This window comes from Pleuronectes platessa, chromosome 18, assembly GCF_947347685.1.
Source record: "Pleuronectes platessa chromosome 18, fPlePla1.1, whole genome shotgun sequence".
Classification (NCBI taxonomy): Eukaryota; Metazoa; Chordata; class Actinopteri; order Pleuronectiformes; family Pleuronectidae; genus Pleuronectes; species Pleuronectes platessa.
The window spans coordinates 18,131,864-18,145,433 of record NC_070643.1 but is presented as its reverse complement, the minus strand read 5'-3'; the positions used below and the strand labels follow the sequence as shown (position 1 = coordinate 18,145,433).

Genomic DNA, 13,570 nt, shown 5'->3' with positions numbered 1-13,570 from the left:
GACACTTCCGGGTTGGCTCTGCGGGGTTTTGTTGTCCCTCCGCCCGCAGAGCTGTTCTCTGGACCCGAGGCCTGTTTTCGGAAGCTCGGCCCTCGGCTGTAGTTTCCACACGGACCACCTACCACGACTGGCTCGTCGGAACCGAGGCGGCGGCGGCGGAGAGCGGCAGCGGGAGCAGCGGGGCCGCGGAGAGCAGCTGCCCGGGGATCGGTGAGGCTGGGCTTGGGCTGAGATACCAGGAGGAGACTCCCACCCCACGGTTGATCTGTTTTAACCTCACAAGCCTCCAAACTACCCGGGACTTCAGGGGAACTTTCTGCAGAGCCGCCGGGAGACTGCGAGGTTTGCTTTTAACAACATATCGACCTTCTACTGTTTATGTAATTTAATATAATGTTCCGTTTATAGACTGGGAAACACCTGGGAACACAGATATCCCGGCTGCACTGTCACTTCCTGCTCCGGGTTACTTCACTTTCTGGAAGTTCAACCATTCTGTGATCCTCATGATAACGGTGCAATCAGTCCAAGAGGTTATCTCAGCAGCAGAAGAACCATCTGCTCAAAGGCACTACAGCAGGACAGCTCATTTAAATCCCCTTTATTAAGTTTTCCAACATAGTTTAGCTTCTGTTTCCGTTATCCTCCATTAAATCAAACCTACCAAACTCCAAAACATGTGCAAACAAAGATGCCATGTGTATTTTCTTCTCAGCATAATGAAAAGTAATTCTGCACGAATTCGCTTTCACTATCAAATAATTTGTCGTCCATATATTTATTATGTATTCTTTATCCGACACTCACTAATATGAATCAAACTCAAACAGAGTGAATGCAAAGTTTCCAGATTCAAGCTTCACACAATCAGGAGTTCTGTTAACACTTTACCTTTCAAATCTGATCTGATGTTTCCAGTGTCACAGATTTCCCTCAACTCAAATCCCAGTTATCAACATGTAGGACCCTGTCTAAATACTATGGATGCACCGTGTTTGGTTACTGCTGGAAAGTTGTGATAAAGTTGAATCAATACACCCGGAGAAACAAAACCGAAATGACAGGTTTCCACTTTTCAGTATCACAAACCTCTGATTTCACAAGCGGCCAAATAGAAAATCTCAGTAAACTGACACTGTTACTTAAAGGGGTTATCTCACCGGGAGGTCAGCTCTTGTTCCTTCTCATCTCTACATCCCACACACACCTCTGACTTCTTATCATCCTCCCTGCCCAAGAACCTTCCTGTAAATCATTAGTTAGTTCCCTGACACAGGGGGCTGTAAATCTGCAGGGACGTCATGATTAGCAGCATTTCAGCGGCTCTCAGCGATTTAATCTTTGAGTAAGAGTTTCTGTTACTTTTTAACTCATCCTGTCAGTCCTCTAAAGTGTAAACACATTGTCAATGACTGAAAGAAGAAATCTATAGACTTTCACAAAATAATCCATTCACTGAGTTGTTAATGAACCCTGGTTGCTTCGTTTCAGTTTCATCCCAGGTCTCTCGTGACTGTGTGCTTCTCTTTTGTGTGATCATCTGTGTTTTCAGTAAACATCCTTTTTAGGGCCACCTTTTTTGTATCTTTTTGTCTGGTTGAGTAAAGTTAAAAGAGCAGTCGAGCAGATTTCAATCTCTGTGTCCCCCATCCTGGAACCAGTCTGACTTGAAATGGCTCCGCTTCCAACATCTGAATGGGTCTGACACACAGTCACATGGATGACTAACAGTCATTTTGACTGACGAAACCAAAACCTGCTTATCGAGGATTTCGTCCAAGAAAATCTCTTAACACAATTGTTATGTCCTTTTTTTTTGACGTAGATGAGTGAAATTGCCTCGATGAGATTTCCTGTGCTGAAACTGGAAAAGAGAAGTGGTATGGTTGAACAGTTTGTTCTGCAGAATTCTATGATTACCTTCCTAAAAAGTTCAGGTCTCTGTTAGCCTAAATTTAAGAAGACCATATTTAAGTAGACTGCACTGCAAAGTAACAAAAAATAATGTTATTCTGTATCGTAAACACAATGAGACAACAACACATACACATAGCTTTTAACTGAAGTTGTATTCCAGGACCTTTTTGTTTAACCCAGACTTGACTTTGATTATTTTTTATCCCAGACGTGTCGTATCGTTTTCACTCCCATTAAACCCCTGCCCCCTGGGAACACGAGTTTCTGCCAGGATCATTGACCGGGCCCTAATTGACACGGACATAAAAGTGAGATTATTCTATCGCTAAGTTAAATCTTATGGTTGGATTGGATCCTCAGGAATGCCCAGACTGGCACTGAAAGCTCAGGTTCAAGTTAGAACTACGCTGAGGTCCAGACGTCCTCGGGGAAGAAGCAGTTTTATTCCACTCTGTGTTATCTGTGTATAATAATGAGGCCTATTGTAGGTTTTCTGACATTTTATCGTCTTGGAAGTCTCTTCATCTTCGTCCACACACACTCAGACCGATCGCTTATTCCTCAGCCTCGTCTCCAGACAGAAATGGACTCACACTCAGGTCCAGTGCAGCTCACGATTCAACTGTGTTTTAAGACCAAATGTGAATTTCAGCCTCTAAATTCAACTCCAGCTTCTTCTTGGTGTGAGAGGAAAGTTAGCCTGCTGGGATCAGATCAGTCAGTGTTTGTTCCTCCTGCAGTTAAAGATTCCTCCAGAGATTTGTCCTCAACCTCATTTATCTTATTAGTCCCCATCCTTCTCCATACTCCTTAAGGATGTAGTGTCCTCATTAGTCTGTTAACACAGACCGCTAATTGTTGAGGGACAGCACTCCTGCAGTTTGAATGCAGACGGGACATATCTGCTTACAGAAGGGCGATTGACTCCTTTCCCATTGCCAGTAGAAGAATTCTCTGTGTGCAGAGTTTGCATCTTCATCTTTCGATCGATATCTGGGATGTTTTGGCTTCATATTTGGATAGTGGGAGGATGTGGAGATGCGTCGTCCATCTTTATAAACATCATTATGAAAATAATCACCACCAGCAGCTCTACGATGAAACCACAAACTTAATCCTAATCCCCTGTCTAAATCTCACTGTTTTCTTTTCATCTCTCTTCCCCTCTCCTCTCAGTATGTGGTCGGAGCCACGGGTGTTGTAGGATGAGGAGCCCGGCGCACCGCACCAGGGACATCGAGCGCCAAGCTGGCTACCTGAAGCCCGAGCACTGTGCCCCTCCCCCGCTCCGCAACAGCTCCGACACCATGTGGTTCATCCGCGACGGCTGCGGCATCGTCTGCGGCGTCATCACCTGGCTCCTAATCTTCTACGCCGAGTTCGTGGTGGGGTTTGTGATGCTGCTGCCCGCCAAGAACATTCTCTACAGCCTCTTCAACGGGGCGCTGTTCAGCAGCCTCGCCTTCCTCGCCCTCGCCTCTCACGCCAAGGCCATGTGCACAGACCCGGTCAGTAAGACTCAATTAGACCATTGGAAACGTATCAGGTGACACCCAACGTAACAGAAACTATAATTTCCTGCCTTGCCATGTCTTTTCTCCCCTGTCTCACCCAGGGAGCCGTGCCTAAAGGAAACGCTACCAAAGAATTCATCGAGAGCCTGCAGCTCAAACCGGGCCAGGTGGTGTACAAGTGTCCCAAGTGCTGCAGCATCAAGCCGGACCGAGCTCATCACTGCAGGTAACCTGACACCCAATCAATGCGTGAGAAGATTCATTGCAAACCCTGCACCCTGATTGTGAATATGGGCGTGCAGCGTTCTGCTGAGGTGTGCAGCTGCCTGAGGAGAGTCCTGGAGAGCCTCTCCCACAGGGACTCTCTCTCCTCTGCCAACCTGCCCCACCCCCTCTCCCTTCTGTGGTTTTTAAGGGGTAGCTATGAGGTGTCTCCCTGTGGACTCTGCAGCTTAATAATAGGGAGTTTCCTCTTTGGCTGCTAAGTGTGCATCCTGGGATCTGGAGGCATGAAAAGTGCAAAAACACTGCGGGGTAATTGAATAGTAACGGCCGTGAGGCAGTTTGAAAGAAATGGATGATTTTCTTTTGCTTAATATTGAGTCATTCTGTCCTGTTGTTCAGATGACACTCTTGTCTCTAATGACCCATAACAAGCACATATTACACTGAGTTCGGGAGCTTTTTAAACTGCTGAAGACGGACTGACAGTCTGTTATTAATAGTTATATATATATATATATATATATACACCACACATCTAGATTGGTCTGTTGCCTATTTTTGTCCCATTTTCTCACTGTCATGGTGAATGTGTGTGTCCACAGTGTGTGTAAACGCTGCATCAAGAAGATGGACCACCACTGTCCCTGGGTGAACAACTGTGTCGGAGAGAGCAACCAGAAATACTTTGTGCTCTTCACAGTGAGTGTTTGAGCACGATGATGCAAAGTAATGAAGGAGAGCATTAATACTCACCTCTTACATTATTGTCTGATTTTGTTTTTCAGATGTACATTTCACTAATATCCCTCCATGCACTCATCCTGGTGGCTTTTCATTTTGTGCTCTGCTTTGAAGATGACTGGACAAGTGAGTAACTACTTTCCACCAGTGACTGAACTGGTTTACCACCTGAGTTTCAAGGGACTGGTTGGGGTGGATATTCTTAAATGGAAAACTGCAGGATTGTGATTTGGATTCATTTTAAAAAAGGAGTGCATTTTGAATGTACAACTCCATTTCCAAAGGTTTTATACAGGAACAGAACTTCTTTTTGAAATGAAAACTCTTCCTCCTCTTCATCAGAGTGCAGCAACTTCTCTCCACCAGCGACGGTCATCCTCCTCATCCTCCTCTGCTTTGAAGCTCTCCTCTTTTTGATCTTCACCGCCGTCATGTTTGGGACTCAGGTTCACTCCATCTGCAGCGATGAGACGGTGAGTGAAGCTGCGGTCATTTCTCCTCCTCGTCGCTCCACTGTGACCCTCCTGGAAATGAATTTCAGCCACGTGTCCAGTGTCAGTGATGTCGGTTGGGTTCAGGCAGTCGAGTTAGGCTCTAGGCATTTCTGTATTTTATGTTCGAACATGCCCCGAGCCCAAGGTTGCGCCGATTCCAGGAAAGTGCAGCTTGAAAGAACTCGACCCGAGTCGAAATATAATTTTAAATATCTGTCCGAACCCGGCCCGGTCCATCGAGTTTAGTTAACCAGGCACAGGTGAAGGTTATAACAGAAAATCTGTTTGCAGTGGAGTTGCCATTTATGCCTCAGATCTGTCATCCTGAAGTACATCACACATTGATAAAGGTTAACGGTTTAAAATTCACACAGTTTGTTTTTGCAATAACACTCAGATGTAAATAACAACAGGTTAAGAGACAGTTTCTAGGGAGTTGAACTCATAACGTATCTGCTCAAAACTCCCATTAGGAGGGTGACTCACACTTTCATAATATCCACCACAGAGATCATCTGTTTGTCGACTTCCATCTCATAGAGCCTGTTATCAGTGTGTGTGTGTGTTTGTGTATTACTCATCAGGCAATACTGGGAGTGAGTCACTTCACCCTGATAAAGACTTCAGAGAGCTTTATGCCTTATTTTTCTGTGGTTATTTATGCATTAAATTTTAAAGACCCAGCTTTATCTTCACAGTTGATACCGCCTGTATTTTGCATCAGCTTTGAATTTGAATCAGTGTTGGAGACTCTTTCTATCTTCTCACGTCTTCCATCGTGTCTCACTCCTGCAGGGTATCGAGCAGCTGAAGAAGGAGGAGCGACGATGGGCCAAGAAGTCTAGATGGATGAATCTGAAGGTGGTGTTTGGCCATCCCTTCTCCGTAGCCTGGCTGAGCCCGTTTTCTAAACCCGACCACGGCAAGGCGGACATGTACCAGTACATAGTGTGAGAGCCGGAAACGAAGCTGAGCTCTGCTGCTGTGGAATAAGACTGATCGGATCCGGGTCTCACTTCCTGTCGGCCGGACCTGAACGAGCATGAACTCCTTTCAACCACATACACATTTTCTTTCATTTCTTTCATTTATTGAAATTTCAGGGTATTCTAGTGTAGTTGTTTTTTTTGTTTTTTTATATTGTCACCTTCTTTACATTTGACAGTTTCCCTCATGGTGCTGACTGAGATTAATGACGTGTAGCTCAACGAAACCAACTGAGCAACTTGAAAAGGAGCACTTACTAAGAGCTGGTGACACAGAGAGAGTTCCGCCTTCCACCGAGTTCATGTTCCTGCATCATTTCCTGCTTCCAATACTAAACAATGGGAACTTAAGTGCAGGAGTTGTTTTTTTTGCACAGAACATCACTGTCCAGGAGTTTTTAGTTTTTTTTCGCCCGCTCTGTGATCCTGTCCTGTTTCTTTCTGTATTTCTCTTGATGCAATAGTATTTAGCTGGATGCTGCGGATCATGTTGCCTTAGAACAGTGCATTAGTGAACGGTGGCATCTGTTGTTTTTAAAAGAAATGTTATTATTTGCCTTAATGTGAAGGTCAGGGTGAGACACCAGTTCATATTGTTTTAAATCCAGAGTAAATGGGAAACGTAGTCTGACTTTTGGTCCGACTACTTTTACAACATTAGAACAATCACATGTAAGAGCAATAGGAAGATGTTTTTAGTGCTGTCAGAAGAAGAGGAGAAGCATTAGTCTCACAGTGGCCTGTTAAAGTCTTAATCCTTAACATTTCAGTTCTGGCAGATTTGGCGTTCATTTACATTGCAACCAAACAAGCTTGTGCTGCTTTAATTAAGAAGTGGGTCAATAATTAGTACATTTTACATGATCATCAGCAAATTAGATCTGATTCATGCTGCACAAGTAGTTTAACACCATAGAAAGTTTATAAAGATGAACGACGAGTGTCCGCTTCCTCCTGCTAACCAGAAATGATGTCAAAATATTATATATAATAATTTGATTTGTGTCCAATCCACAAACATGGTCTTACTCAGTCAGTGCTGCTTACTTGTCAGTGCCAACTCTTTGCGACAAATCAATTGTTTCCTTTGATTCCTTCCCAGTGAAAGCGGATGAGTGTTTTGCAAGTTAAGTGCTTTTATTGTGAAGAGTAAATGTAAAGAGTGTCAGGAAACACAGCACAGAATATTTTTTTTGTTGCAGAAATGAGTCGAAAGAAAATAGACGTGAGACACGTTTCCTTCCACCTCGGTTCTAAGAGACAGTTGGTGTGTATTTGCAGAAGAATGAGATGATGCAATTGATGGAGCCCCGATCGGAGCAGTTTTCTTTGTCTCTTCAGTGGACGTACACATTGAATGTTTCGTGATTTATTTTTGTTACACTAAGTCTTTTTTCCGTTGACCTTTGTCGCATTTAGTTATTATCGTTACACAAACTTTTCCACCTCAGCCAAGCGTAAAAACATTTAAAAATAGCTGTTTTGTTGTAAAAGAGTTAGTATTGATTCATTTCAGGACAATCTTTAGGATTACAACTTTAAATTCTGAGAACTTTGTAGGTGAAGACAATTGTTTCTACTCTGAGAGGAAACATGTGGAACTCTCTGTGTTAAACTCCCATCAGGCAGTTTGACCGGCGTCCTTTTGTTTAGTTGACGCGTCTGTGAAGTAAACGTCGACCTCTTCGCTTTGATCATCATCATCACTGTCACCAGCTTAGATGGAAAAGTCAGGGAATTGCTCTCTGAAAGCACTGAAGTGTAATTGACACGCTCTCGTTTGACGGAATTAGTTTATGGATAATCCAGTTTGTCATAGATGGTAGACGTGAGCCTGACTGGAGGCAGCGGTGAAGCCTTACGGGGGGGGAAGTGTGATACAATTTTTTGTGGAAAACGTTTGACTGAAAGAATGAGGCTAGAAATGCCCGAGGAGAATTTCCCCCGGACAGGAAACGCGCCACTTCCGAACATTTCCACACAAACAAACAAAAAGGCCTTTGCCCAGATGTGTCTGAACGCCTTACTTATTACTGCATCATACTTTTATAGATGATGAGCAGAATCCTGAGAACATTGAACTACATGTTGCCAAATTGAACCCCCTTGATCAACGGAGGCAGTGCTGTGACCATTTCAAGTGTAGAGCATGCATTGTCAGGAGTTTGACGTTTTCTTAGATTTTTTTAAATCACTAGGAGTTTTTTAATCGATGTCCAAACGTTGCTACACGGTGCACAGACACAGTAAACCAGCGTTCTTCTTCTTCTTCGACGTTCTGTGTGGTCGGGTCTGAATTCCCCGAGGACCACGTTTCGTCTTTTCTTTGTTAATTTTTGACTGTGGTATGTTTAAATGGGAATGAAATAAAACTATGTGACTGCTTTATAGCTTTAGTTATAGTTTATTGACTCTATCACTTTGCTTTGGTTTATAAGGTCTCACCTGAGGAAGATTTGGGCACTAGATTTTAAATTAATGGATATTAGATACTGTTTAAAACAAAAAAATTACAAATTATAATGAAAATAGCCAAACATCCTTTAAACTAATTGATAACTTTCTTTTGCGTACCATTATTTAACATCTTTACAATGGGATAAGTATATGTAGACTAGCTCAAGGAAAACATCCCATCCAGCTGTATTACAGTAAGCCCTCTGTATTAAAACATCATGTTTGAATGCAAAGAAAGGACACTGAGCTTAATGGGTTCAGTTCCTCTTCGCTGCAGGAAAACCACAGAGCTTCACATCTAATTGTACTTCTATGGATGAAGAGCAGCTCGGAGAAGCCGCTCTGTGTGAACCCTTCTCCTGAACGTCTCCCAAAAGCCAACGTGAGCGACGGAAACAGGAAACTTGTTTGTCGGATAAGATGTTTATTTATTAATTTAACAGTGTTTCTTCTCTCGGGCGGAGACGACAATTCACGCATCATCCATTAAGTGTCTGCTATCAACAGAATATATTTACACTTTTACAAACATCTGTAAAACACATTGTCAGGTTTAAATCAGAGCAATCAGCCACTCCCTGTTATAGTGGTCTGCTCGTGTGGCGAGAACCAACAAGGACGAGCTTCTTTCATTTTAAATTCAAAATATTGGGACTGAACACACTTGTGTGGCTCTGCTGTCAACAGTACAGCTTCAAATACTTAAAATCCTTATTGATTCAATGGTTTCTGATACTTGCAGCACATGAGCTTTTCAGTTTAGTTTTATCTCTCTGTACACTCATCTACAGTTGAGATGAGTGACAGTGACTGTGACAGAGGCCATGCCTCTGTCACAGTTTTTTTTAAATGTGGCTACTGCAGAGCTCTGATTGGTTATATTAGACTGAGAGTGGGTTCACAGGTCCATGGTTTCCCCTCAGGTCACATCATGTCATGCCGTTAAGTTGAAATTAAAGCCAGGCACGATAAAATTTTCAAAATAAAAGCATAAATCACAGATATTAAAGGTACCGTATGTTAATGGAGTTGTTTGACATTTTGGGAGAGTCTGCTTGTATTCGTTTTCCCGCCACAATTTAGATGACTAACACACTAGTGAAAACATTATGAGGATTCCTTTATATTTAATTTATGCCTTTCCCCTAAATCTTACACACTGGACCTTTAATGATGCTCCTAGGAAGGTTTTGTTATCATTGAAAAGACCAGGCTACCAGTTCCCTCTGTTTCTAGTCTTTATGCTAAGCTAGGCTAATTGAATTCTGGCATCAGCTACAGACGACAACAAAAAGCAAATAAGCAGAATTTCCCAATTTGTCTGACAACTCTTATAAACGACTCAACACACCCAGGATCCCAAGACATGGAGGCACAAACAAGGGCTGAAAAAATCCTGCACGGTGAGTGAACGGCCCTGCTACCAACACCACGCAGCCGACCCCTAGTATGAGATATAGTCACATTGTCACTGCAGTCACATTAACAGGGATGCATGTAAATCTCATGATACGAGTCCTGCACAGCAGCGGTTGGAAGGACGTGTGTTATAAATGTTGCTGAAGACGCTGCTGTGGGATATTACAGCCCGGTATGATAGCTACCATTATGCAGTTATATTATGATATGTATCCAAACAACAGAACAGTGTGATTTTTTTTTCTTTTTAACGAAGCAGCCTCAGATGTCATGCGAACAGAAAAAATCCGTCTTGTAGCAGGTATTGCCATTTTTCAGCGTTCCATTATTGATGCTCAAAGCTCCTCCGCTTACACACGTCACAGTGTCACATGAGATTTTAAAGGAAGTGTGTTATTGCACTCTTGCAGACAACTCCAGGGATGAAGAGGGAAGCTCAGGGCTCTAATAAACCCACAAACATGACGAGAGCTATGGACCGATGTTTCCGACGTGCAACAGAATAATACGAGATTGCAAATGCAGTTTGGCCGCCTTAGTCACGAGATAAATAAAACGAAGAGGCTCACAGGGACGTCGCTCCGATGTGAAATGACGCTTCAGGAGGTCAGTTGCTTCCGGATCACAACACGTGTCATGCTCGATATCTTGAGGTTAAGATTCAAGCTGCCGAAGAAAGAAGAAGAAGAAGAAGAAAGACCCTGGTGCCGGGCAAAGTCGTCACACCAGGGTGGAGCCTTTCAGCGCTACATCACCGGGGTTATTACTCGTGGAATACACCTCGTTAGCTTCGTGTGTGTATAACATCGCTTTGAGCATGCAGACGATGGAGTGTCGGTGTAGGATGTTTACAGTGAGTGTCTGAGTAACTTAAGGATATGTAAGTAAGGAAAGCTGTCGGGATCAAAACAGCTGCAGTTTATAACGCACAGTTTGATAGATGCTAACATGCACATGGGAAATGATGCAATTTACCCAAAAGATTGTGTCAATACGAGCACAGGACCTCACGTTATATATTCACATAACGTGTTATCATCCTCCCTGAAATACGCTTCTTGTTTTTGCTGCTGAGAGTTGAAAGAGAGGATCAGTGCTTTTCCTCCAATAAGCACTTTACATTTTTGATTTAACATTTGAGATTTTCAAGCCAAATTAACCAAAAACATAATGGCACCAGCTTCTGAAATGTGAATCTTCTGGGTTTTGGACTGATGTCTGTGTCTTGTCTGTTTCCTTGTTTGTCAGCAGGATAACACAAAAATGACAGAACTGTTTTGCACCGAACCTGGTGGAGGGTTGAGGCAAAGACCAGGAGAGAATCACAGGCTCCAGAGGGGATCCGGTTAAAGGTTCAGATCCAGAATGTGTTTTTTATCACTCAACTACATTGCGAGTTAGGGCATTATTCAAATAACAAATCCTCTCTATTCTCAGCAAGAAAGCAAATTAAAGTATTTCACAAAATGTAGAATTATTCCATTTAGTCATTCCCCTTCCTTCACATCTGCTGTGTTGGCCCGTAAGTTCTTGTTGTGCTGTTATGGACTAGATAGTTTCCAAAACATAACATAAAGCTAGTGTAGTTTTTGCTTCGTTGTGAGTCTGTGGAGGAGGAGGATATTGGGACGTCAGGGGAAACTGGATGCAGGCGTCTGTTACTTTGTCTCCACCAGCCACAGTGAGGCTGCACCGTGGACAGAGTCGGCATCTCCTCTGATTTCAGAACAGCAGCTGGCACGGCTTCACCACCTGCACTGTTACAAAAAGAAGGATACAAAGTTTTAAAATGTATTTTAAATCTTATTTTAAAAAAAGGAGTTGCTGAACTGAGACACACCACGTACCACAGCCAGCAGGAGCCAGGCCGAACTGAACTAGTGGAGACCAGACAGATCATTCATCCTTCTGGGCGACGGCGCTCTGGTGTCCCTCCTGTGGTGCGACCCTCTGCAGCACCAGCAGGCCGGAGAAGGTCAGAGAGATCCCAACCCACCACAGTGTTATCTGGGCTTCACCAAAGATCAGCTGCCCGAGGAAAGCCTGCGGAGGTGGAGAAAATATCAGAGTGAATTTAGTTCCTTCTCAATAGAGTCTGAGACGAGAAAAGAAGCAAACGAGAGGCGGCTACTTACGGAAGATATGAAGTTGGAGGCAGTGGTGGTCACAGTGGTTTGGGTGGAGGAGGAGGAGTACCTGAGTGCCTTGGCAAGGAAGGTCCACATCACAGCGTTACAGGTGAACAGGAGTCCGCCACACAGCAGCCTCAGAGGGATGTGGAGCTGGAAAACACAAACACAAGCTCGTACAAACAGCGCACGACAACTCACATCACTCGAGACGAACGACAAACGACAAACTCAAAGACAGTTGCTCCGTTTGTCCATTCTGGGCTCCTCTAGAAACATGGCGACCTCTGTGGAAGGAGACCCGGGATACAAACGTCCATTCTAAGGCAATGGATTCCTACAGTTTCACATGATTAATACTAAAAATAACATCCCTCTGGCAGCCAAAGCCACAGGGACGGGACTTCTATTGTGAAATCTAATTGTGTTAGCAAAAATTGTGCCGAGTTTAAACCTGGGGCTTTAGACGCATGCAGCTCTTTAGTGCTCCTGCAGATTAGAGGTCACAGTTTGACGTCTCCACCGCCTCACGCTTCAAACTGCTGCCTGCGGAGGTTCCTGACGTCACCGTGTGCAGAGAGCATGAAGGTCGTTGAGGAAACATGACCCCCCCCCCCCCCCCCCCCCCCCCACACACACACACACAGCTCAGACACCGTCAGGGGCCGAGCAACGCGACAACACATCACACTGCAATGTCATTCAGCACGAGGACACGGCAGCTGCAGCATGGGGTCTCCCGTGTGATGCTGATGCTGAGGGAGTCAGGGAGGAGAGGAGAGGAGGAGACGGGGGGGGGGGGGGGGGAGAGGAGAGGGAGATAAGATGAGAGTAAAGGAAAGGAGGAGAGGAATCAGGGAGAAAGTGAAGGGTAGAGGAGAGGAGAGGAGAGAAGATGAAGATGAGTCAGGGAGGAGGTGGAGAGTAAAGGAAAGGAGAGGAGGTGAAGATGAGTCAGGCAGGAGGTGGACAGGAGAGAAGCTGGAGTCAGGGAGGAGGTGGAGAATAAAGGAAAGGAGAGGAGGTGAAACTTAGTCAGGGAAGAGGTGGAGAGTAAAGGAAATGAGAGGAGAGGAGGAGGTGGACAGGAGAGGAGATGGAGTTAGGGAGGAGGAGGAGAGGAGAGGAGATGGAGTCAGGGAGGAGGTGGAGAGGAAATGAAAAGAGAGGAGAAGGTGGACAGGAGAGGAGATGGAGTCAGGGAGGAGGAGAGGAGATGGAGTCAGGGAGGAGGTGGAGAGGAAATGAAAGGAGAGGAGGAGGTGGACAGGAGAGGAGATGGAGTCAGGGAGGAGGAGAGGAGATGGAGTCAGGGAGGAGGTGGAGAGTAAAGGAAATGAGAGGAGGTGAAGAGGAGGGGATCACCAGCACCTCATGTCCCAACTTCCTCCGGGAGAACCCAGCCCTCTCTCGGACACACACGCTCCCCGCTGCATTATTCACATCACCTCCATCCCCATCGCGTGAATAATTCACAGTAGCCGCGGCGGTGGCGCCTCCTCACCCGGTCACAGGTGGTGGTCTCGTCCGCTTGTCTGAATCTGCGCTGCTCGCCCCACGTCCGGAGTCCGGACTCGCACACTCCCTTCAGGTAGTCCGCTCCCAGGGACAGTTTGGCCGAGGACGACGCCACGGCCCCGAGGAAACCCGCCAGCAGCGCGTAGCCAACTCCCGGGAACATGGTGATG

The 13,570-nt window shown here is 44.9% G+C and overlaps 2 protein-coding genes across 2 annotated transcripts; one reads left to right on the top strand and one right to left on the bottom strand.

The window, feature by feature from the left end:
- The first annotated feature begins 10 nt into the window (after positions 1-10).
- Positions 11-8,267, top strand: LOC128461259 (palmitoyltransferase ZDHHC3). Its single transcript, XM_053446097.1, has 7 exons — positions 11-342; positions 3,094-3,425; positions 3,533-3,657; positions 4,259-4,355; positions 4,442-4,523; positions 4,740-4,870; positions 5,687-8,267. The coding sequence occupies exons 2-7, from the start codon at positions 3,123-3,125 to the stop codon at positions 5,843-5,845; spliced, it is 897 nt and encodes a 298-aa protein (XP_053302072.1). The 5' UTR covers positions 11-342; positions 3,094-3,122; the 3' UTR covers positions 5,846-8,267.
- A 429-nt stretch (positions 8,268-8,696) lies between these two features.
- On the bottom strand, positions 8,697-13,563 carry LOC128461269 (transmembrane protein 42). The gene is made up of 4 exons (XM_053446107.1): positions 13,387-13,563; positions 11,889-12,035; positions 11,601-11,796; positions 8,697-11,510 (listed from the first exon to the last, which is right to left on the bottom strand). The coding sequence occupies exons 1-3, from the start codon at positions 13,561-13,563 to the stop codon at positions 11,650-11,652; spliced, it is 471 nt and encodes a 156-aa protein (XP_053302082.1). The 3' UTR covers positions 8,697-11,510; positions 11,601-11,649.
- Positions 13,564-13,570: the final 7 nt, after the last annotated feature.

What these genes read in the sequence shown, in the direction of transcription:
- LOC128461259 (XM_053446097.1), top strand. Translation starts at nt 3,123, where the DNA reads ATGAGGAGCCCGGCGCACCGCACCAGGGACATCGAGCGCCAAGCTGGC. An exon ending in GACCGAGCTCATCACTGCAG is followed by an intron (nt 3,658 to 4,258) that starts GTAACCTGACAC and finishes GTGTGTCCACAG; the next exon opens with TGTGTGTAAACGCTGCATCA. An exon ending in CCATCTGCAGCGATGAGACG is followed by an intron (nt 4,871 to 5,686) that starts GTGAGTGAAGCT and finishes TCACTCCTGCAG; the next exon opens with GGTATCGAGCAGCTGAAGAA.
- LOC128461269 (XM_053446107.1), bottom strand. Translation starts at nt 13,563, where the DNA reads ATGTTCCCGGGAGTTGGCTACGCGCTGCTGGCGGGTTTCCTCGGGGCC. An exon ending in AGACCACCACCTGTGACCGG is followed by an intron (nt 12,036 to 13,386) that starts GTGAGGAGGCGC and finishes TGTGTTTTCCAG; the next exon opens with CTCCACATCCCTCTGAGGCT. An exon ending in CCTCCAACTTCATATCTTCC is followed by an intron (nt 11,797 to 11,888) that starts GTAAGTAGCCGC and finishes CCACCTCCGCAG; the next exon opens with GCTTTCCTCGGGCAGCTGAT.